Source organism: Oncorhynchus tshawytscha, linkage group LG11 (genome assembly GCF_018296145.1).
Source record: "Oncorhynchus tshawytscha isolate Ot180627B linkage group LG11, Otsh_v2.0, whole genome shotgun sequence".
Taxonomy (NCBI): domain Eukaryota; kingdom Metazoa; phylum Chordata; class Actinopteri; order Salmoniformes; family Salmonidae; genus Oncorhynchus; species Oncorhynchus tshawytscha.
In genome coordinates this window covers 29,997,384-30,022,728 of record NC_056439.1, presented here as the reverse complement: position 1 = coordinate 30,022,728, position 25,345 = coordinate 29,997,384, and the positions used below count along the sequence as shown (strand labels likewise).

Here is a 25,345-nt window from a genome sequence, read left to right as displayed (position 1 = left end):
TCTTTTCAAAAAGCTCTTACACTTAAAGGGCATTATCATTTTCACAATTTCACAGAATTATTCCAACAGTGTGGAAACATAAAACTCATAAATAACACAGTAAAATCACGTTCTGACTGCAATGGGCCTTTATAGACTGCCACCTTTTTCTTATTTTGTCAAAGCAATTACTGGAAGTCGTTTCCACTTCTCAACCCTTGAGTGCACACTTGGCCTGAACTGGGGTGAGGCTGTGACACACTGAGGGCATTGTCATAATTAATTATAGTGCTGATAATTCAGATTTCTGATTTGCCCCTCTTTCTACACACCCAGCTCATTATTACTCTGTCTTGCTCATCAGATGCATGCATCAATGCCCTCTCCTGCAGGCTGTAGGGCAACACCCTCATAAATGAATAAAAACAGAGTAGACTAAAAGCATTATATTCTTTACTTCAAACATCCCTTCCTGCGGTTGTTTAACTGGTGATTGTATCTCATTGTTGACTTTTGGAACTCTGCCTTTGTTTCCTACAACTATAGATGAGTTTAAATCAGGCAACATCAGCACAGACCTTCGGTGGTGTGTCTTCACCAGGAGGGGGAGTCCCTACTTTACACAGACTCAGGTATGCCAGGTGTCACTCAGAGCCTGTTCAGCCCAAGTGGCAGAGAGAGGTAGACGGAGCTCAGACACAGATACGTTGAGGGTTTTCCCTGAGAGTTATATTTCCAAGGATTCACTCACCTTCCAAGACAAGGGGGAGGACATTTCTGCCTATAAACAACAAGGTGTAAGTAAGAGCTAACCTTTTTCTGATGTTCTGTTTGAGCTTTCTGTGTTTCTGTCAAGCCGTCACTCAGCCCTCCCTCTCTTTGCTTAAGCATTACTGGCCCAGTGTATCTATATCATACTATAGGATCTCCATGAGTAATGTATGTAGCCTATTATAATCCCATTCATCCCTTATTGTTCTCACTTCTCAGCTAATCTATGTCTTCTGCTGTAATGCATGTAGAAGGAAAATAAGTCAAAGATTTAAATCCACATTAATATTCAGTGTAGAGGTATTATGGGAATCTAATGCCATTGATTTCACACTGGGCAGTATATCAATCAAATGTATTTATAAAGCCATTTTAAAATCAGCAGATGCCACAAAGTGCTTATACGGAAACCCAGCCTAAAACCCCAAACAGCAAGCAATGCAGATGTAGAAGCATGGATATCATGTCTGGGAAATAAAATCTGTTTTTGTAAAGGTTTGAAAGTAACAAACCTGTTGGTTTATTTGTGTTTCAAACCATTGTGAAGGTGCTCGGATAATGCAATATAACAAACCCTTACCGTCTGTGTCCAGGCTTTGTTTCATAATATCTGGTGTTTTAAACTCATCTTCATACAGGAGGTTCAGATTATAGCTTTGCCTTTTTGTTTTCTCAATAATAAGAAAAACAATGCATGATGCGCAATCACCACCCACTTGGGTACCAGAAACAATACAGAGGACATCCGCGCGCCACACCTTCCTACTGTTTATCCATGAGGTAAGTAGTGTCGGGAAACACAATAAACTACTGCTTGTGCAGGAAGGGCTCGATGTGCTGTAAAACTACTCAGTGTTTACAGAAGTCGCCCTGTTACCGTGACAAAACCATGTTAAGAAAAACAAGAGCTGCTTTTGTCTACAGTCACTGTTGGGTTTGGCTGAGTCTAGAACGTGGCCTAACTCAACTGCAATACCCCCCAGTAAAGAGACTTCTATCTGCACTATTTTCAAAGATACATATTTTATGTTCCTGGCAGATTTATACACAAACGGAGTCAAACAAGGGATGAAAAGTGTCAAGGCCCGCAGTAGAGACATTACGTTTCTCTGTTCGATCCTTTGATGTTAACATCATCCCATTGCATTTGATGTCAGGTATCCCAGGGACTCTCAGGAGATGGAATCAATTTCCATTCATCACAAAATGTAGTTGATAACATGCGTTCCATCAGCGAGGTGGTCTGAATGGCTTGCTCTTTTAACTTCATCCCGTAAGCATATCATATTCACGTAGTTTCCCCTCTATGGGCGCAGATGGAATTTATATCTGATATGTTCTCATCAACAGAAAAATATCACCCTTCCTTTACTACCAATTAACCTTGTGCAGAATGCCAGTCACCTATTATGGCCAATGGGCACAGCTATATAATACACCTTTATCACGTTTGCTAAACAACCTATGGGCTCACCTAGGCAATAATTATCTTGCTCTCTTCTCGGTAATGGAAATGCATCTTGTGATGTACTGTATTTAAATGAAGGTTTACTCTCTCCCCCACTCACAGCAAAAGATACACCGCCGACCCTCCCCACCGCAAAGCAGCTGAAGGCCTGTCATCGGAACCTCATAGCATCTGGCTCGGAGGATCATCGTCCCTTCCCAAACTATTTTAATAAACGTTCATACTTTAATTTAGTCTTTGTTGTTCATTCAGTTAGCCTGTCATTGTTTGAACTGATGTTAACATGTAGAGGTGGTTATTGGATACTGTCTGCTTAGTAGAGGTGAGGGGAATTATGTGTTAAGTAGGTCATAATTTACATGTAGTAAATGTTATTCTAGTATTTGTAAGGTGGTAACTGTATAATTGATGCGTGTACATAGCTCTGAAAGGAATGCTGTGAAGTTGTAAGACCTAACCAGGCCAGTGGAAGTCAGTGCTACTGTGGCTTCTTTATTAAACATCTACTTTTGTATCTGATTGGTTCCTCAATAAATATTTCATGACAGTAAATGCACAGTGCGGAGGTACAGCCTGTCAGAATATGCTAAATGTTCTCTCCCCCCAATTGACCTTACTATCTAACCAAGGAGCCAGTTATTCAATTGTTTTTCCTAGGGAAAAGGAAGGTGCTGGTAATTTCTCACTTAACTCACCACCAGTGGTTGAAGGAACACGCACCACAAAACACCTCCCACCCTGCCCCATACAGCTCTGTTTTCATTTTATGCTGATGAGATCTTTCCTTTGAAGACTGTAGGCTGCACAGTATGTGACGAAAGGTGTGATTCATATTGCATCTTCTAGATCAAACTTGTGCTCATCGTGACTACTGGCATATGCTTATGCTGCTGTTACACTGACAGTCTTCAGAGTCTCGTTCCCTAGCAGCTGTAGACATGATCCCCAGAGTACGCCTCTATGTTGTGGGGTGGAGTTTGACTCAATTAAAGCTGCTACATCATGACTCCAATCAATTAATCAATTATGTATTGTATTCTGACTGGCACGGAAGCATGTAAGTCTTTAATACAGACCCACAGACTAGCAGTGTAATTAGCACTAATGAGAAGACATGATATTTGGCAGGTTGCGCTCAAGTAGCACATCCAGTGACAGTTTGCAGCTCAATCTGAACATTCTCGTTTGTAGTCCTATCGAAGTAGTGATGTTTGCAATTGCAGCTGAAGGAAACCCGTTGAAATGCCATGAACTGTGATGTTATACAAGGAGCGACGAGCTGCGGTATCTGCCATACACACACTTATACGAGCTGCGGTATCTGGCATACACACACTTATACGAGCTGCGGTATCTGGCATACACACACACACTTATACGAGCTGCGGTATCTGGCATACACACACTTATACGAGCTGCGGTATCTGGCATACACACACTTATACGAGCTGCGGTATCTGGCATACACACACACTTTACAGCGAGGAAGCAGAGACATGGGTCATCTGTACACATTGTGTTTGGAGCACATCTCTTACTGACTAATGCAGCAATTTAGTCCCATTCAGACTCCTTGAGGGCATAAATGGCAATACTACAGAGAGAGACAGTTACACTGTCTTTCTGATCAATTTACTACACCTACTTTCTGAACTGTTCAGGGAAACCGTTGCATCTTGGGACGTGGGCATTGACTTCTCAATTGAATTGTTTTTCATAGTCTATTTTAGCTTTGATGGAGCTGCTGGCATTCCAGTAGAATGAAGCAGAAGGGGCCTTGATATCCAATCCTAATTTTAGCCCAGAAAGGACCATCGAGGGGACCATGAAACATCTTAATTAATTCTCAGATCAATGAGGAAGAATGGAGACAGATTTCACCAGATGTGCTGCATTGATTAGGGGAGACGTTTGATATTTTTTCCCAGTCCCCAAACGAGGCATCAATGTCATCTGCTTTTTGTTTTAATTTGCCTGTGACATTTACAGCTTGAATAATACAATCGAGGGAATCTTGAATCTCTCACACCTGGAAGGGATTTCTAGAACAATGTTTCTTGCATAATTCACATCTTCCTGACTGTGGTCGGATAACTTTGTGCTTTGTGTGCAGCTTCCTCCTGAGGAGGGCAATGATAAGTCCAGAAATAAATTTGTTAGGCACATGCAGTACACTGATGTATGCCTTGTTGTTGTGTGAGTGGACTTTCAAAGATTGTTTTGACTCTTCCCACTGAACAATGAGAGTCCTGTTGAATGCTGATTGGGTGTAATTGGTGGTTAGTGAGGCATGGTAATTAGTGTGATTACAGTAATCACGTCTCTGCAGAGATGTCCAAGTGCCTGACACGTGCCTCTGCGCTCTCCCCAGCTTTTTCAATTCAGTTCACTGTAAGAAACATTTATCAAAAAAGTGTTACATCGGAGTCAAGAGGTAGAGTTGAATAAATAGTGCATATTCGGTAAGAGGTGGATTTTTAATCAGGAGTTTCTTCTGACAGGTTCTTACTGTCTTGCTTATATCCTACAGTGACGTTTGGGCTCCTCTCCACCTCAATCACATGTCAATGTCTCAGAGCCACTCAGAATTGACAGAGTTGAGAGCTGTCTATGCAGCATGTTCAGCTGCATGGTGGTGGCACACATTTCATTTCTGAGTAATAGGGTTGAGGAGATGATCCATTCCTGTACGACTGCCTGCCTGTGAACAGGATCCTAGGTCTATTAGTATTACAACTCAGGAAGGCAGCTGTCCAACCTGCACTGTCACATATGTCTGATACTCTGTGATGCAAGTGGGCCAATTAGAGACGTCCTGTGGGAACACTTGGCAGTGCACACACTCCCACCCCTACCCGCTTCCTCACACATATTTATTTGGATATCTCTTCTGAAGTGCTTCTGACATTCTGTTTGACAGATTGAAGATAGTCAGGCATCTGCTGTTGAACAGACAGGGAATTTCTATGAAGATGTATATAGCCTTTACAACCTATAATAGAATGAAAAAATTGGCATAAACCGTTGTTTAGTTTGCCCTGTATGTATTGTATATACAGCCTGAGCCATATTGAAAGACCAACCTGCGCCATGGCATGAAAAACAGAAACAAAACACTGTCACACTGACTGTCACAAGTGACAGTCCATACAGTGCAGGTCCCTTATGCAACACTTGTTGCAGTTATGTGTTTCTTGGTGGGGGACTCAGTTCCCCTGGGTCCTATTACCAAGAACCAATTGGGGACTCCGTAGATACAAGACTTCAGTGTTTTCTGCATTCACTGGAGATGACTCACCGTTTAAAAGCAGTCTGCTCAGTCAACACAATCCATCTTCATAAAATCTAAGTTGTTTACACTGTATTGTCTGGGCTTCCAAGTGGCACAGTGGTCTAAGGCACTGCATCTCAGTTCTAGAGGCATCAACCGGCCGTGATTGGGAGCCCCAAAGGGCGGCGCACAATTGACTCAGCGTTGTCCGGGTTTGGCCGGGGCAGGCTGTCATTGTAAATAAGAATTTCTTCCTAACTGACTTTCCTAGTGAAATACATTTTTGTCTAGTTTGCCTATTTAACGTTCTCGACATGGAGGCACATTGTTTTGTGGATATGTTGCAGTAATTGTTTGTAAAAGTGTCAGTGCTTCAGTGAAAATAGTTCGCCAAAAAGCAATTGGATGTACATCGCAGAGATCCCCCGACGCCTGTATTAAGGAGCGTGTTGTGTGTGGTGATACGCATGCGTTATCACACCCCGGGAGCCTGCAGAATGCAGCGCTTCGGAGGCGCGCGTCTTTGCCAGAGTGCGCTCTCAGCAGAGGAAAGCGCAGTGTTACAATGAGCTTCTCCATCCCACCGGCTAATACCCACCCACACTGCCGTCCTCCGATAAGCAGCATCAAAATCGCCCACCACTCTCACAACCACCGCCTGGCCCCAGGATGCCCGGGGGAAAGAGAGGGCTTGTGGCACCGCAGAATACTTTTCTGGAAAACATTGTCCGGCGCTCAAGTGGTAAGCAATGTACCTGTTCGTGGGTTTCCATAACAGACAGCTTTAAATAGTTTGGATGATTGTCTTCCTTTTTTTGTTCAAAAGATAATTCTAGTCTATTCATAGTCTAATCATTGTTTTTTATATGACTTGCCTTTATTGTTAAAATTATCTGGTAGTTTGTTTACAAAGTTTATTCGATGACGTCATGCCAAGGCGATTTGGTGTTCATCATGGTAGTGCATAGGCTGCTGAATTGGATATACTGCCAGTCATGTTGCACGGAAATTATATTTCATTAAGGTCAATATAAAATACATTTATTTTCAGATATTATGTATATTGTTTTAGTGATTATTTGTAAGTTCATTTGTAGGCTATATCAAAAAATAGATAACAATAGCTTCATTTGCAATCCATGTAGCAATCATTAGACTACTCTCTTATATTTATTTGTCTGTTTGTGGTGTGTGTATATCACTTCTTGGCAAAGTGTTATGCTATAGGCTTTATACATTTGCAGTAAAAAATAATCAGGATGCAGTAAAACATTTATGTCATTACTAAAAGGGGCAATCTGCAATTGCTACATACATTTTGGGATTTATAAATTAATGATATGTACTCATTGATTCTTGAAGAATATAACTTATAAATGCCGCATGAGCTTAGTTCAACTGTTGTACCCCATCACAACCAAAAATATAAGCTTGTTTTACTCCAATGTTTCTAAACAAAGTAAATGTAAACAAACATTTACAAAGTAAATGTAGACTCAAAACATGGTTAAAATTATAATTATGAAATCATGGATGATCAGTCCTCGCCTGCTTAGCTCCGTCTATAAATGGTTATTTCTCTCCCAGTTTCTGCGTATAGAAATGTGATGATCCATATTGTGCTATTAACAACCTGAGAAATTAATCACTCTTGTCTATCAGCGAAAAGCCAGTAAATCTGCAGCAGCTGAGGCATAGAATCCCTAATGCAGAGGCTGGTGTGGACTTGGCAGCAGAGTTAAGACATATGTGCTGTAAACTCTCCCTCTCTGATTAACTTATGGTTGTTGTTGTGGATGTAGAACAAGCTACTGAGTGTAGTGTCATAATTATATGGACCACAAAAGAGCGAGACATTTGATGGACACGTGATCACTGTGTTAGGCTTTGTTGTGTGGGGTCACTCTCATCACGCATCGCCAATGGGTTGTGACAGACCATCTGAGTGTTTGCAGACATTTTACACCCGAACCCTCCCCACTCCCCACTCACCACACACCTGTTTACGTCGACCTTTCCTCACAGAGACCAGCTTCCTCCTGGGGAACGCCCAGATCGTGGAGTGGCCTGTAGTCTACAGTAATGACGGATTCTGCAAGCTCTCTGGGTTCCACAGGGCTGAGGTTATGCAAAAAAGCAGCACTTGCAGGTAAGGATGGTTATTGTATGGTAACATAGTAATCATTTTATTATGCACCTTTGTATGTGTACTGTATCTGGCATTATAGATTACCTCTAAACCACTGTAGAATGTTTTGAAAAGTGCCTTCATTAAAGTGAAGTAAGTCAGTTTATTGCCTGAGCTGTCTGAACATCACATTGCAAGAGACTCACTGAATCTGGTGTTCCACTAGTACTGAATGAGTCCATGTACTGCCTGCTGCTTATAGAAAGAGTTTCAAATGGAACAAATGACTGTTGCAAAGGGGAACCAGTCGGTCCGCCCAAGGTGAGGCCATCTTTAAAATACAACTCCAAAAGCTTCACTTGACGTTTTCCTGGCCTTCGACAAGGGCTAAGGGCTTGTTAATTAAGCCTGGGGCAAAAGTTGTCCTTAACATGTGATTCTATGGGAGTGGAGGAGCATTGGCCTTAAAGGGTAGGTAGCATAAATGTAACCACATGTAACATGGCTTTTCATTAGAATACACATCAAAGGCCCTCGAGAGTGGCGCAGTGGTCTAAGGCACTGCTTCACAGTGCTACAGACCCGGTGTCATTCCCGTGCTGTGTCACAACCGGCTGTGATCGGGAGTCCCATAGGGCGGCGCACAATTGACCCAGCATCATACGGGTTAGGGGAGGGTTTGGTCATTTATTTGGCTCATCGCGCTCTAGCGACTCCTTGTGTCGGGCCAGGGGCCTGCAGGCTGACCATGGTTGTCTGTTGAAAAGTGTTTCCTCCGACACATTGGTGCGGCTGGCTTCCGGGTTAAGCTGCATGTGTTAAGAGGCGCTGTTTGGCGGATCATGTTTCAGAGGACGCATGACTTGACCTTCACCTTCGAGCCTGTTAGGGAGTTGTAGCAATGAGACAAGGTCGAAAAAGGGGGTAACATTTTTTATAATAATAAAAAAAAGAATTTGCATCAAAAGTCCCAGTGCAAAGTTACACCTCACTTTTTTCCCCTTCTTGTTATTACATAAAACTGATTCGAATGATGATGAATGTCGAAATCAGTCTGGAAAAAACATTTGTGGGGTGTGATGTAATATGGAGGTCCTGGCAAGCCAGCCTATTCCCTATAATCTAAACTCCAACATAAATAACTTTGTTTGCACTCTACAGCCAACTTACAAGCAAATACTGTATGAATACATTGTTACAAGTCAGCTTGTAAGATTGCTACCCAACTAGCCTGCTAACATTAGCCCTACTAGCCTTCTAACGTTATCCCTACCAGCCTGCTAACATTAGCCCTACTAGCTTTCTAACGTTATCCCTACCAGCCTGCTAACATTAGCCCTACTAGCTTTCTAATGTTATCCCTACCAGCCTGCTAACATTAGCCCTACTAGCTTTCTACGTTATCCCTACCAGCCTACTAATGTTACATTAGCACTTCATGAGTCAGTAAGTTGCCATCAACACCTAGCTCACAGCTACATTAAAGTAAAACCAATGTTTTTGAAATACATAACCACAGCTAACCAGTTATCAGAGAATTGTAAGGGAGTGTGTACGCTTATTACTATGAAATTATTAACAGGGCTATAAATCAGCATGAAACTATAAAATAGTTACAATTATAACTACGATCAACTTATGGGCAATTAAGTTCTCAAAATGACAGGCAATGTATCCTTGGAGACAGTAGATATCTTTACAAAACAAATATATCTTTGTTTGCAAGTGCATCGGTGATGTTGTACCCACGGTGACTATTAAAACCTTCCCCAACCAGAAACCGTGGATTGATTGAACTGACAGCATGAGTCACTGCTTTTAATCATGGCAAGGTGACCGGAAACATGACCGAATACAAACAGTGTAGCTATTCCTTCCGCAAGGCAATCAAACAAGCTAAGTGTCAATATAGAAAGAAAGTAGAGTTGCAATTCAACGGTTCAGACACAAGACATGTGGCAGGGTCTACAGTCAATCACGGATTACAAAAATAAAACCGTCCTCATCGTGGACACCGATGTCTTGCTCCCAGACAAACTTAACAACTTCTTTGCTCACTTTGAGGACAGTACAGTACAGTGCCACTGACACGGCCCACTACCAAAACCTGCGGGCTCTCCTTCACCGCAGCCAATGTGAGTAAAACATTTAAATGTGTTAACCCTCGCAAGGCTGCCAGCCCAGACGGCAACCCTAGCCGCGTCCTCAGAGCATGCGCAGACCAGCTGGCTGGTGTGTTTATGGACATATTCAATCAATCCCTATCCCAGTCTGCTGTTCCTACATGCTTCAATAGGGCCACCATTGTTCCTGTTCCCAAGAAAGCTATCGCCCCGTAGCGCTCCCTTCCGTCATCATGAAGTGCTTTGAGAGTCTAGTCAAGGATCATATCATCTCCACCCTACCTGACACCCTAGACCACTCCAATTTGCTTACCGCCCCAATAGGTCCACAGACAACGCTATCACAATCACACTGCACACTGCCCTAACCCGTCTGGACAAGAGGAATACCAATGTAAGAATGCTGTTAATCAATTACAGCTCAGCATTTAACACCATAGTACCCTCCAAACTCGTCATCAAGCTCGAGACCCTGGGTCTCGAACCCCGCCCTGTGAAATTGGGTCGTGGACTTTCTGACGGGCTGCCCCCGGGTGGTGAGGGCAGGAAACAACATCTCCACCCCGCTGATCCTCAGCACTGGAGCTCCACAAGGGTCCATTCTCAGCCCTCTCCTGTACTCCCTGTTCACCCATGACTGCGTGGCCATGCATGCCTCCAACTCAGTCATCAAGTTTGCAGACGACACTACAGTGGTAGGCTTGATTACCATCAACAACGAGACGGCCTACAGGGAGGAGGTGAGGGCCCTCGGAGTGTGGTGTTAGGAAAATAACCTCACAGTCAACGTCAACAAAACAAAGGAAATGATTGTGGACTTCAGGAAACAGCAGAGGGAGCACCCCCCCTATCCACATCGACAGGACAGTAGTGGAGAAGGTGGGAAGTTCCTCGGCGTACACATCTCAGACAAACTGAAATGGTCCACCCACACAGACAGCGTGGTGAAGAAGGCGCAACAGTGCCTCTTCAACCTCAGGAGACTGAAGAAATTTGGCTTGTCACCAAAAACACTCACAAACTTTTCTAGATGCACCATCGAGAGAATCCTGTCGGGCTGTATCACCACCTGGTACGGCAACTGCTCCGTCCAGAACCGTAAGGCTCTCCGTAAGGCAAACTACCTGCCCTCCAGGACATCCACACCACCCGATGTCACAAGAAAGCCATAAAGATCATCAAGGACAACAACCACCCAAACCACTGCCTGTTCACCCCGCTATCATCAAGAAGGCGAGGTCAGTACAGGTGCATCAAAGCAGGGACAGAGAGACTGAAAAACAGCTTCTATGTCAAGGCCATCAGAATGTTAAACAGCCATCCCTAACATTGAGTGGCTGCTGCCAACATACTGACTCAAATCTTTAGCCACTTTAATAATAAAGAAGTGGATGTAATAAATATATTAATATTTACAATGCCACTTTACATTTGGCTCATCGCGCCCCAGCAAGTCCTTGTGGCGGGCCGGAAGCCTGCAGGCTGACTTCGGTCCTTAGTGGAACTGTGTTTCCTTCCACACATTGGTGCAGCTGGCTTCCCGGTTAAGCCAGCGGGTGTTAAGAAGCGCGGCTTGGCGGGTCATGTTTTGGAGGACACATGACTTGACCTTCACCTCTCCCGAGCCAATTGGGGAGTTGCAGCGATGAGACCAGATCAGAAATCACAAAATTGATTACGTTGGATTATGTTGGAGAGGCTTCCAGTGTGGGTTATGCATGGATGTCCGAGCTGTTTGCTACTGGTTTAAACAGACAGCTCAGTGCATTCGGGGTGTCAATACTTCTTACAAAAACAAGTAGTGATGTTCTGTTGGACAGGTAACTCTTTATCCACAATATAGCATGGGGATGTGAAGCCATAACACATACTTTTTTTCCAGCAGCAGACTATGATTGATCATGTCAAAAGCCGCACTGAAGTCTAACAAAACAGCTCCCACAATCTTTTCATCATCAATTTCTCTAAAGCCAATCATCAGTCATAAACTCACAGTCAGGGTAGCCTAGTGGTTAGGGTGTTGGACTAGTAACCGTAAGGTTGCAAGTTCAAACCCCAGAGCTGACAAGGTACAAATCTGTCATTCTGCCCCTGAACCCACTGTTCCTAGGCCGTCATTGAAAATAAGAATTTGTTCTTAACTGACTTGCCTAGTTAAATAAAGTTTTAACATTTTTAAAAATTGTGTTAGTGCTGTGCATATTGAATGTCCTTCCCTATAAGCATGTTGAAAGTCTGTTGTCAATTTGTTAACTGTAAAATAGCATTGTATCTGGTCAAACAGTTTTTTCAAGAAGTTTACTAAGGTTTGGGACAGGCTGATTGGTTGGCTAAATGCTTACTTACAGGCTCTAACCAATAGTGTGAAAAAAAGGTGTGTGTGTGTACGTAGGTACAGTGGGGCAAAAAAGTATTTAGTCAGCCACCAATTGTGCAATTTTCATCATAGGTACACTTCAACTATGACAGAGAAAATGCGGGGGAAAAAAATCCAGAAAATCACATTGTAGGATTTTTAATGAATTGATTTGCAAATTATGGTGGAAAATAAGTATTTGGTCAATAACAAAAGTTTATCTCAATACTTTGTTATATACCCTTTGTTGGCAATGACAGAGGTCAAACGTTTTCTGTAAGTCTTCACAAGGTTTTCACACACTGTTGCTGGTATTTTGGCCCATTCCTCCATGCAGATCTCCTCTAGAGCAGTGATGTTTTGGGGCTGTTGCTGGGCAACACGGACTTTCAACTCCCTCCAAAGATTTTCTATGGGGTTGATATCTGGAGACTGGCTAGGCCACTCCAGGACCTTGAAATGCTTCTTACGAAGCCACTCCTTCGTTGCCCGGGCGGTGTGTTTGGGATCATTGTCATGCTGAAAGACCCAGCCAAGTTTCATCTTCAATGCCCTTGCTGATGGAAGGAGGTTTTCACTCAAAATCTCACGATGCATGGCCCCATTCATTCTTTCCTTTACACGGATCAGTCGTCCTGGTCCCTTTGCAGAAAAACAGCCCCAAAGTATGATGTTTCCACCCCCATGCTTCACAGTAGGTATGGTGTTCTTTGGATGCAACTCAGCATTCTTTGTCCTCCAAAGACGACGAGTTGAGTTTTTACCAAAAAGCTCTATTTTGGTTTCATCTGACCATATGACATTCTCCCAATCTTCTTCTGGATCGTCCAAATGCTCTCTAGCAAACTTCAGACGGGCCTGGACATGTACTGGCTTAAGCAGGGGGACACGTCTGGCACTGCAGGATTTGAGTCCCTGGCGGCGTAGTGTGTTTGTTACTTTGGTCCCAGCTCTCTGCAGGTCATTCACTAGGTCCCCCCGTGTGGTTCTGGGATTTTTGCTCACCGTTCTTGTGATCATTTTGATCCCACGGGGTGAGATCTTGCGTGGAGCCCTAGATCGAGGGAGATTATCAGTGGTCTTGTATGTCTTCCATTTCCTAATAATTGCTCCCACAGTTGATTTCTTCAAACCAAGCTGCTTACCTATTGCAGATTCAGTCTTCCCAGCCTGGTGCAGGTCTACAATTTTGTTTCTGGTGTCCTTTGACAGCTCTTTGGTCTTGGCCATAGTGGAGTTTGGAGTGTGACTGTTTGAGGTTGTGGACAGGTGTCTTATATACTGATAACAAGTTCAAACAGGTTCCATTAATACAGGTAACGAGTGGAGGACAGAGGAGCCTCTTAAAGAAGAAGTTACAGGTCTGTGAGAGCCAGAAATCTTGCTTGTTTGTAGGTGACCAAATACTTATTTTCTATCATAATTTGCAAATAAATTCATTAAAAATCCTACAATGTGATTTTCTGGATTGGCGGGTGGTGGGACACAATGCAGATAGCCCGGTTAGCCAATGTGCGGGAGCACTGGTTGGTCGGGCCAATTGAGGTAGTATGTACATGAATGCAGCGTTAAAGTGACTATGCATATATGATAAACAGAGAGTAGCAGCAGCGTAAAAGAGGGGTTGGGGGAGACACACACACAATGCAAATAGTCCGGGTAACCATTTGGTTACCTTTACAGGTGTCTTATGACTTGGGGGTAAAAACTGTTGAGAGGCCTTTTTGTCCTAGACTTGGCACTCCAGTACTGCTTGCCATTCGGTAGTAGAGAGAACAGTCTATGACTGGGGTGGCTGGGGTCTTTGACAATTGTTAGGGCCTTCCTCTGACAACGCCTGGTGTAGAGGTCCTGGATGGCAGGCAGCTTTGCCCCAGTGATGTACTTGGCTGTACGCTCTACCCTCTGAAGTGCCTCAGATGCCGAGCAATTGCCGTACCAGGCAGTGATGCAACCAGTCAGGATGCTCTCGATGTTGCAGTTGTAGAACCTTTTGAGGATCTCAGGACCATTGCCAAATCTTTTTAGTTTCCTGAGGGGGAATAGGCATTGTCGTGCCCTCTTCACGACTGTCTTGGTGTGTTTGGACCATTCTAGTTTGTTGCTAATGTGGACAGCAAGGAACTTGAAGCTCTCAACCTTCTCCACTACAGCCCCGTCGATGAGAATGGGGGCGTGCTCGGTGCTCCTTTTCCTGTAGTCCACAATCATCTCCTTAGTCTTGGTTACATTGAGGGATAGGTTGTTATGCTGGCACCACCCTATAGGCTGTCTCATCGTTGTCGGTGATCAGGCCTACCACTGTTGTGTCATCTGCAAACTTAATGATGGTGTTGGAGTCGTGCCTGGCCATGCAATACAGGAGGGGACTGAGCACGCACCCCTGGGGAGCTCCAGTGTTGAGGATCAGTGTGGCAGATGTGTTGCTACCTACCCTCACCACCTGGGGGCAGCCCGTCAGGAAGTCCAGGATCCAGTTGCAGAGGCAGGTGTTTAGTCCCAGGGTCCTTAGCTTAGTGATGAGCTTTGAGGGTACTATGGTGTTGAACACTGAGCTGTAGTCAATTAATAGCATTCTCACATAGGTGTTCCTTTTGTCCAGTTGCGAAAGAGCAGTGTGGAGTGCAATAGAGATTGCATCATCTGTGGATCTGTTTGGGCGTTATGTAAATTGGGGTGGGTCTAGGGTTTCTGGGATAATGAGCCATTACCAGCCTTTCAAAGCACTTCATAGCTACAGATGTGAGTGCTACGGGTCTGTAGTCATTTAGGCAGGTTGCCTTTGTGTTCTTGGCCACAGGGACTATGGTGGTCTGCTTGAAACATGTTGGTATTACAGACTCAATCAGGGACATGTTGAAAATGTCAGTGAAGACACCTGCCAGCTGGTCAGCACATGCCTGGAGCACACGTCCTGGTAATCCGTCTGGCCCCGCAGCCTTGTGTATGTTGACCTGTTTTAAGGTCTTACTCACGTTGGCTACGGAGAGCGTGATCACACAGTAGTCCGGAACAGCTGATGCTCTCATGCATGCCTCAGTGTTGCTTGCCTCGAAGCAAGCATAGAAGTGATTTAGCTCGTCTGGTAGGCTCATGTCACTGGGCAGCTCACGGCTGTGCTTCCCTTTTGTAGTCTGTAATAGTTTGCAAGCCCTGCCACATCTGACGAGCATTGAATCATACTACACCGGCTCCAATCTTAGCCCTGTATTGACGCTTTGCCTGTTTGATGGTTTGTCGCAGGGCATAACGAGATTTCTTGTAAACTTCCGGGTTAGAGTCCCGCACCTTGTAAGCGGCAGCTCTACTCTTTAGCTCAGTGCCAATGTTGCCTGTAATCTATGGCTTCTGGTTTGAGGTATGTACGTACAGTCACGGTGGGAACGACGTCCTCGATGCACTTATTGATAAAGCCAGTGACTGATGTGGTGTATTCCTCAATGTCATCGGAAGAATCCCGGAACATGTTCCAGTCTTTGATAAGCAAAACAGTCCTGTAGTTTAGCATCTGCTTCATCTGACCACTTTTTTATAGACCGAGTCACTGGTGCTTCCTGCTTAAATTTTTGCTTTTAAGCAGGAATCAGGAGGATAGAGTTGTGGTCGGATTTACCAAATGGAGAGCGAGGGAGAGCTTTGTACGTGTCTCTGTGTGTGGAGTACAGGTGATCTAGAATTTGTTGGTTGCACATTTAACATGTTGATAGAGATTTGGTAGAACTGATTTAAGTTTCCCTGCATTAAAGTCTCCAGCCACTAGGAGCGCCGCCTCTGGGTGAGTGATTTCCTGTTTGATTATTTCCTTATACAGCTGACTGAGTGTGGTCTTAATGCCAGCATCTGTTTGTGGTGGTAAATAAACAGCCTGCAATTTTTCACAATATACTCTACTTCAGGCAAGCAAAACCTAGAGACTTCCTTAGATTTCGTGGACCAGCTGTTGTTTACAAATATGCACAGACCACCCCCCCTCGTCTTACCGGAGTGTGCTGTTCTATCCTGCTGGGGGAGCATATATCCCGCTAGCTGAATATCCATGTCGTCATTCAGCCACAATTCCGTGAAACATAGGACATTACAGTTTTTGATGCCCCGTTGGTAGGATATTCGTGATCGTACCTCATCTAATTTATTGTCCAATGATTGCACGTTGGCAAGTAATATTGACGGTAACGGCAGCTTTCCTACTCGCCTTCTGCGTGTACGGATGAGGCATCCGGCTCTTCATCCTCTGTACCTGCGTCGCTTCCTCTTGCGAATAACTGGGATGTCGGCCCTGCCGGGTGTTTGAAGAATATCATGTGAGTCTTGCTTGTTGTTGAAAAAATCTTTGTCTAATCTGAGGTGAGTGATCGCTGTCCTGATATCCAGAAGCTCTTTTCTGCCATAGATACGGTTGCAGAAACATTATGTACAATATAAGTTACAAATAACGCAACCCTCCCCTCCTCTCAACACATTGAACCATGTTATTTTCAGTCCGTTTACGCTGTTTGCTTGAGGAAATAAGAGAGGTTGAGGCAATTTTGAAGCAGTGTATTGTGCAGAAGTCCCTTGGCTGAGTCATCATCATAAAAACTCTTCATCAGAATCCTGCTCTGTCCATGTCTCCAGCAAAAGTTGGAGTGCCCTTTGGTTCAAACCTGCCACCCCTGTTGCTAATAGTAGAAGCTTTGATGAAGACTAGAGGCACAGATAGAACAATGAGACAGATATTTCACCAGATGTATAAATGTGAAGCATCCGCTTGGCGTTTCCACTCACTACCAAATATGGTGGTGAGAAGAAGCCGAGTGGCTGGCAGTTGGAGAAGATGGAACGATATGGATTTTGGCTGACATTCTGCAAATGTTCTCATCGATGATCTCAATACAGTCTTCTGTTCCCAAAAGTAGAATATGTTATGAACAGAGTGGACTACGTTTTGTAGAATTTTTACTCTTTGCCAAAGTTTCCATAAATTGCTTGTTTAGAAGGAGTACAAGGGCAAATTTAGTTATTGCACACGTGCACTTCAGAGTAGGTGTTCCCTACGGAAATATGCAAATAAATGCTAGAACGTGCCAATAGGATCTCGCTAGCTCGTGCTTGGCTCTGCCCCCCTCCTTGCTTGTTCTGCCCACTATGACCAATTTGTTCCTATTGGAAACGACAGGCTGTGGTCTTTTTTGGGTTAGTTATAAACATCTTTGCTAGAGGTGTGAGATGAGCAAAAGAGAAGGCCGACTCCTGCTGTGAGCTTGCTGTGAGTGGCCCTCCATCTTCCTTTGGCCAGTGAAGAGAGTGAATCCTTGTGTATTGTTATTGTGGTTGACATCTGGCCTTGATGTGTTCATTTGACGCTTCTCTACAGAACTGTATATGCAGTTAACGTTATCTTAGCCAGCAAACTAGCCAGCCAGAAACCATTACAAAAATGAAGACCAGCGAGCACAGGTATTAACCCACAGAACATGAATAAAACAAAACCCGCCAACAGATTAAACAAAACAAAAAAAGCTAAGACAGAGTGGAGACTTACATGTTGACGGCTGTGGCCCATCATGGCAAGGACTGTAGGCTGAGTTAGCTACAAAACAAAGAGAGAGCCAGCGAGAGAGAGGCACTTCTGGTGTGATAAGTCTAGCTAGCTTTTTAGCCAGCTAACTAGTCTTGCCAGCTAGCATATCCCTGCAGAGGAAACTTTCACCAGATATGAAATATCAAGATGTCTTACAAAAGCAGTGACTCCGAGCATAGCAGAAACTGTGTTTCCCCTGGGCCTGACCATTTTGGAAAATCTGATGAAGATGAGGTGGTGGCAGAGCAGGCAGCTGAGGCAGGGATCACTTTCCCATTTCGATTTGACCCAGAAGCATGGCACAGAGAGCTTGTTGATGCTGAACTTGTCGTGCGCGATGCGGCTTCACGTGTAGGGAATGTTGATTGGTAATATGGCTTGCCAGTTTGCTACTGAGAATACACCCTATAATATCACTTATTTCGTTTCTACTAGTGGGTGTTATAATGCAACATTCTGACTTCCCCACAATCTACTTGGATGTCAATGTGCTGCTCACAGCCTACAATTCCTATCGGCAGGACCACACCCAGGATGCATGCTGACACCGAGTCCATACTCAACACGAGTTAGCTAATCTTTAAATAAAATCCTCAATTGAATGCAATCAAATAATGTTACACCACTCCCCCCTACCAATAGTAATAAACTTTTCCCCTTTGTTTTTAGAAAGTTCAGACACAGTCAGTTGATCAGCTGGATTTGGAGCTATCTGGGGCGGTACAACCGTGTGCAGTCAATGGGATAAGAAATAGGTTCACAAAATGAGGAGAACATGCCCTACACAAGCTTCAAATGCCCCCCACTTGGGGCTCCCGAGTGGCGCAGCAGAAATCAGCTTAGGGCTAGATGCAGGTGTGTTGATGGCAGCGTGACATTAGAAGGCTGATGTTGGACTGAGGTGGTAATCAGGTTCCTAGAGAAAGAGACAGGGAGAAAGACAGAAAAAAAAAATATTTCAAAAATAATTCCGAAGTTACTCAAACATTTAGACTTTGATGCAAGCAGTAAAATTAGATTTTAAAAAACACCTTATGGAACAGAGGGGACTGTGAAGCAACACAAACATAGACACACACATGATAGCATATGTACTATACACATGGATTTAGTAGTGTAGATATGTGGTAGTGGTGGAGTAGGGGCCCGAGGACACATAGTGTGTTGTGAAATCTGTGAATGTATTGTAAAGTTTTTAAAATGGTATAAACTGCCTTAATATACAAATATTACGACACCGTATTTTAGCAATGAGATAACAACAATACTTGCTGCATGAGTACTGTCTCAAGTCATTCCAGAGCAGGCTGGAGAAGCTGAGGCACGAGGAGAGCCACCCGCATGTAGAAAAAGCCCATTATAGAATCCCTCATTGCCTGGTCCTTCGTGGGATGCTGAAACTGGCTACAGAGTGGTGGAGGTGATTTCAGGATCCTGGTGTCTGACTCATCCTCCGGGAGTAGGGGGGGACAAACCACAGCTTTCACTATTTTGGCAGCATAGTCTGTAAAGACACAAATAATAACAGGCATTTCAACTTTTATATAATTTGACCTAGGTGGTTTTGGTCTTCATTGGCCTAATTGTATATCCAAAATTCTTGGCCCTTGGGAAGGAGAGGGAGTACCTCAGCAGGTTGTCTTTTCTCACTGCCTGCATCCGTCCTCTGTTCTCATTGTAATGCAAGGCTGGGGCGGCAGGTAGACTAGTGGTTAGAGCGTTGGACTAGTAACCGAAAAGTTGCAAGATCGAATCCCCAAGCTGACAAGGTAAAAATCTGTCATTCTGCCCCTGAACAAGGCACTGTTCCTAGGCCATCATACTAATAAGAATTTGTTCTTAACTGACTTGCCTAGTTAAATAAAGGTTAAAAAAAGAAAAAAAGACTGCAAGATCTAAAACAAAAAGGAAAAAAATTCCATGAGAGCACCAACCCAAAAGTTGGGTTCCAACTGAGAGACACAAACAATGGAAAGGGTTTTGATACACTTGACTGTAATAATGACAGATTCAGTAGTATTGCTTTACCAACACTGCATGCATTCCTTCGTGGGAGAAGGTAGGGCTTCGACAGGAAATGCAGCATCAGAGAGTGGTACTCCTAACCCTGATTTCTGGTAGTCAGTGGATCGTTGCGAGATGTCCTTCAGGATCAAGGCCCCATGTAGAATCTTCTCCAAACCCATTGAGGTCCCAGAGTCTGGAATTTGATTTAAAAACAGAATGAACTATTATATTGTAAGATTGGATGTATGTGGTACAGTGTAACATTTCCATTTTGGCACAATCATTTCCCTGCTTTCTTCAGGAGTCATATGACCAGTAGGGGTGGTTGATAGTGGAGTTCCTCCACTGCCCAACATCAGCACACCCTCTCGAGTGGTGTCAATTTTCTTGTGTAGAGCTAATCACAGTAGAAAATGGGTAATACAAATGTACACATGGATGAGTAGAATAGTCATACCCACTTATACAGTATAATGACACAAAGTTAAAGATTTCTTACATTTAGCCAAATATCAAAGTGATGCTTTGTATCTGGCATGTTCTCCCAGATCCATTTAACGATCTGTCTCTTTGGGTCAGTGATGAGGGTTCCAACCACCAGCTCAGCACTGCTTAGTCCTCTTCAACTCCTCCAGATCACACCACGTGGCACTCTTCACCTCATTGCTCTTAGATACAAACAAAAAATAAATGCACTTAAATGCACAATGCAATTAAGCAAATCAGATTTGACACATCAATGTAACAAATTGTTGCATGATTTTACAGTATAACAATAGACAACATACGGTGTATTCGGAAAGTATTTGACTTTTTCCACATTTTGTTACGTTACAGCCCTATTGTAAAATGGATTACATTGTTTTTCCCCCCTCATTAATCTACACACAATACCCTATAATGACAAAGCAAAAACAGGTTTAGAAATGTTTGCAAATGTATTACAAATAAAAAAAAACAGAAATATGACATTTACAGTGCTCAGTACTTTGATGAAGCACCATTGGCATTGATTACAGCCTTGGGTCTTCTTGGGTATTCAGAGACTTGTCCCGAAGCCTATTTTTTAACGTAAATAATTGATAAAATTTAAGACGGGATAATCTGTGTTCAATACAGGAGTAAAACAAACTGTAGCATGCTTTCTGGTCACGCGCCTCTATCTAACAGTACACTTCACGTGACCCTAGTTCAAGATGGCCGTACTTCTTCATTACACAAAGGAAAAACCTCAACCAATTTCTAAAGACTGTTGACATTCAGTGGAAGCCATAGGAACTGCAAGAAGGTCCCTTAGAAATCTGGATTCCCAATGAAAATCCATTGAAAAGTGACCTAAAAAAATATATTCCGAATGGTTTGCCCTTGGGGTTTTGCCTGTTAAATAAGTTCTGTTATACTCACAGACATGATTAAAACAGTTTTAGAAACTTCAGAGTGTTTCCTATCCAAATCTACCAATAACATGCATATCTTATCTTCTGGGGATGAGTAGCAGGCAGTTTAATTTGGGCATGCATTTCCCCCGGACGTGAAAATACTGCCCTCTGTCACCAAGAAGTTAAATACTTATGTAAATAAGGTATTTCTGTTTTTTAATAGATTTGTAAATGTGTCTAAAAACTTGTTTTCACTTTGCCATTATGGGGTATTGTGCGTAGATTGATGAAGGGGAAAAAATATGTAATACATTTTAGAATAAGGCTGTAACGTAGAAAAATGTGGAAAAAGTCAAGGGGTCTGAATACTTTCCGAATGCACTGTAAATGTATTAGATTAAAACCTCTTAGGGCTAGGGGGCAGTGTTCGGAAGTTCGGATGAACGACGTGCCCAAAGTAACCTGTCTGTTACTCAGGCCCAGAATCTAGGATATGCATATAATTGGTAGCATTGGATAGAAACCCATCTGAAGTTTCTAAAACTGTTAAAATAATGTCTGTGAGTATAACATAACTGATATGGCAGGCGAAAACCAGAGGAATCTTTTTTGAGGTCACATGCCATTTCAATGCTAGTCTATGGGATATACAAACAAATAGCTCCCAGATTGCAGTTCCTATGGCTTCCACTAGATGTCAACAGTCTTTAGAAAGGGTTTCAGGCTTGTTTTTTTTTAAACGAACGAGTAGTTGTAGTTTTTCCCAAGGTGTCTCTCATTAGAAAAGTAGTCTTGTTGCGTGTGTGAATGAGGTGCACGCTCTTCGTTATTCATCTTCCCTATTGAACATACTATTCTCCATCTTAAATTTGATCGTTTATTTAGATATTAGAGTACCTGAGGATTAATTAGAAACATCGTTTGACTTGTTTGGACGAACTTTACGGGTAACTTTTTGGATTCGTTTGTATGCATGTTGAACGAGTGGATTACTGAATCAAGCATGCCAACTAAACAGATATTTTTGGGATAGAAAGAAGGACTTTATCAAACCGAATGACCATTCATTGTGTAGCTGGGACACTTGGGATTGCAAACAGAGGAAGATCTTCAAAGGTAAGTGATTTATTTGATTGCTATTTGGGATTTTGTGACGCCTGTGCTGATTTGAAAAGTATTTTGATGTGGGGCGCTGTCCTCAGATAATTGCATGGTATGCTTTCGCCGTAAAGCCTTATTCAAATCTGATAACGCGGTTGAATTAACAAGAGGTTAAGCTTTTAAATGATGTAAGACAATTGTATGTTTATGAATGTTTAATATTACAATTTTGTCATTTGAATTTGGCACGCTCCAGCTTCACCGGATGTTGTCGATATTGATCCTGATAGTGGGATCTGTGCGCTAAGAGGTTTTAACAATTTATATATTCAGGATCTTGTTGATTCTCTTTTCAACAGCAGTGAATGTCCCAAACTTTGCAGAGTGGCCGGGCTATCACTCCGGGACTATCACTCCATATGCTGCCAAGAACAGATCTCCACCCATTTCTTTGAGGATTTCGATGGTGCCACTCTGCTCGACATCCCATGTCTTGAAGACTGCTGGCTCAAGGTGGCTATGCTGGTGACAGAAGAATGTGCTGCGATGAATGGTGGCCACTCCCATCATGCAAAGCATTCGGAGGACATTGGTCGGCATACAACTTGACACCAAAATGTCAGCAAAAATGAGAAGATTGCCTGCTGGCACCCTCCCAATCATAGGCTGGCTGGATCATTCTCTTACATTGTTGCGCGAACTGCAGATCTGCGTGATGTTGAGCGCTGTTCGTCTGGCTGTTGACTTAGTCCCTGGAAGCTCCACACCCAACACAGACTTGGAAAAGCTTCATCAGTTGGGACTGGAAGACATAACAAGTATTTCCTCATCCAGACTGGCTGAAGCTTCAGGCTCCCTGAGAGTGAATAAAATACATGTCAGACCTTATTAGAATGGCAGACATTTTTAAGGAGGCTGTAGGGCAAACCAAGTTGTGTTCACAATTTACAATATGCACGTCACTACTCACCCAATGATCACATCATCTTCCTCAGCTTTTATTCTAATCAATTGTATTGACAGCTGTTTCACAATAACTGCCTGGTCATGACGTGAGTTGAGAACTATAAATGTGACATATGAGAAGACAAAACAATATATCAAATCCAAAGTAACTAGGGCAGACATATAAGATGATGACTCACCAATGCATCTTGTATGTGGCATTACAAATGCCACCTGTGTGCCTTTATGACACATTCCAGTTACATGCTAGCATGGCCAGTAGCTAACGTTCGCCTGCTGGAACTAGCTAAGTAGCACCGGTTGTCCATATGACGTTGACAAATAGTACATTGTGGATAGTTCAGAAGTTTCCATATACTTAGGTTGGAGTCATTTAAAACTCGTTTTTCAACCACTCCACAAATTTCTTGTTAACAAACTATAGTTTTGGCAAGTCGGTTAGGACATCTACTTTGGCCATGACATAAGTAATTTTTCCAACAATTGTTTACAGACAGATTATTTCACTTATAATTCACTGTATCACAATTCCAGTGGGTCAGAAGTTTACATACACTAAGTTGACTGTGCCTTTAAACAGCGTGGAAAATTCAGAAAATAATGTCATGGCTTTAGAAGCTTCTGATAGACTCATTAGCATAATTTGAGTCAATTAGAGGTGAACCTGTGGATGTATTTCAAGGCCCACCTTCAATCTCAGTGCCTCCTTGCTTGACATCATGGGAAAATCTAAAGAAATCAGCCAAGAACTCAGAAACAAAATTGTAGACCTCCACAAGTCTGGTTCATCCTTGGGAGCAATTTCCAAACGTCTGACAGTACCACGTTCATCTGTACAAATAATAGTACGCAAGTATAAACACCATGGGACCACGCAGCCGTCATACCGCTCAGGAAGGAGACGCGTTCGGGTCTTCTAGAGATGAACGCACTTTAGTCATGAAGCACGGGGGTGGCAGCATCATGTTGCGGGGGTGCTTTGCTGCAGGAGGGACTGGTGCACTTCACAAAATAGATGGCATCATGGGGAGAGAAAATTATGTGGATATATTGACGCAACATCACAAGACAACAGTCAGGAAGTTAAAGCTTGGTCACAAATGGGTCTTCCAAATGGACAAGGATCCCAAACATGCTTCCGAATTTGTGGAGAAATGGCATAACGACAACAAAGTCAAGGTATTGGCGTGGCCATCACAAAGCCCTAACCTCAATCCCATAGAAAATTTGTGGGCAGAAATGAAAAAGCGTGTGCGAGCAAGGAGGCCTACAAACCTGACTCAGTTACACCAGCTCTGTCAGGAGGAATGGTCCAAAATTCACCCAACTTATTGTGGGAAGCTTGTGGAAGGCTACCCGAAATGTTTGACCCAAGTTAAACAATTTAAAGGCAATGCTACCAAATACTAATTGAGTGTATGTAAACTTCTGACCCACTGGGAATGTGATGAAAGAAATAAAAGCTGAAATAAATCATTCTCTCTACTATTATTCTGACATTTCACATTTTTTAAATAAAGTGGTGACCTAAAACAGGGTATTTTTACTAGGATTAAATGTCAGGAATTGTGAAAAACTGAGTTTAAATGTACTTGACTAAGGTGTATGTAAACTTCCGACTTCAACTGTATGTAAAAATGTTTATAGTTATAGGTAACCAGATCATGACTACAAATAAGTTACTAAGTGTTTGACCACACTTTGATGTTACTCTGGTGAGTAAAAACTAATGCCTCCTAGCCTTTAACCTCCGCCTTAATCAGGGAAGGGTAGACTAGTGGTTGGTGTTAAGCTCAGGAACCACAGGAGCAGGCACAGTCATTTTCTTAACTGATCCCACACCACTATTAGGAAGAACATTCAGAGCCTATGAAGAGGAGGAGAGCTTTTATGAGTTAGATCATTAATTGATTAATAACTGTCATAATTGATGTCTTATGACATCTGGCATATAGACCTGTGGTTAGGATCAAATGACTAATCGTTTTGATTTTATTCGTCACTTTTCTTCCAGTTTTATGTATGGAGAGCTGACGGACAAGAAGACAATAGACAAAGTCAGAGAGACATTTGATAATTATGAGTCCAACTGCTTTGAGGTCTTGCTATACAGGAAGAACAGTGAGTGTTCACATTGTATATGTACTGTATATTCTATTCTATTGTATAAAAAGGAAAATGTAAACAAAATGCACCTTATGAGAAAAGCAAGTGTTACTACTACATTGTAACGAAT

General features: G+C 43.0%; 1 protein-coding gene and 1 long non-coding RNA gene across 2 annotated transcripts in view; both read left to right on the top strand.

Moving 5' to 3' along the window:
* Positions 1-23: 23 nt before the first annotated feature.
* LOC112262303 lies at positions 24-2,759 on the top strand. The gene is made up of 3 exons (XR_002955325.2): positions 24-776; positions 1,434-1,530; positions 2,321-2,759. It is a non-coding gene; the product is annotated as an uncharacterized LOC112262303 (long non-coding RNA).
* A 3,037-nt stretch (positions 2,760-5,796) lies between these two features.
* kcnh5b (potassium voltage-gated channel, subfamily H (eag-related), member 5b) overlaps positions 5,797-25,345 on the top strand; it is an 86,061-nt gene continuing 66,512 nt past the window's right edge. Inside the window, exons 1-3 of the mRNA XM_024437268.2 lie at positions 5,797-6,231; positions 7,515-7,638; positions 25,124-25,230. Of these exons, the coding sequence (XP_024293036.1) occupies positions 6,159-6,231; positions 7,515-7,638; positions 25,124-25,230 (304 nt within the window). The 5' untranslated portion in view covers positions 5,797-6,158. The remainder of the gene's footprint in view (positions 6,232-7,514; positions 7,639-25,123; positions 25,231-25,345) is intronic.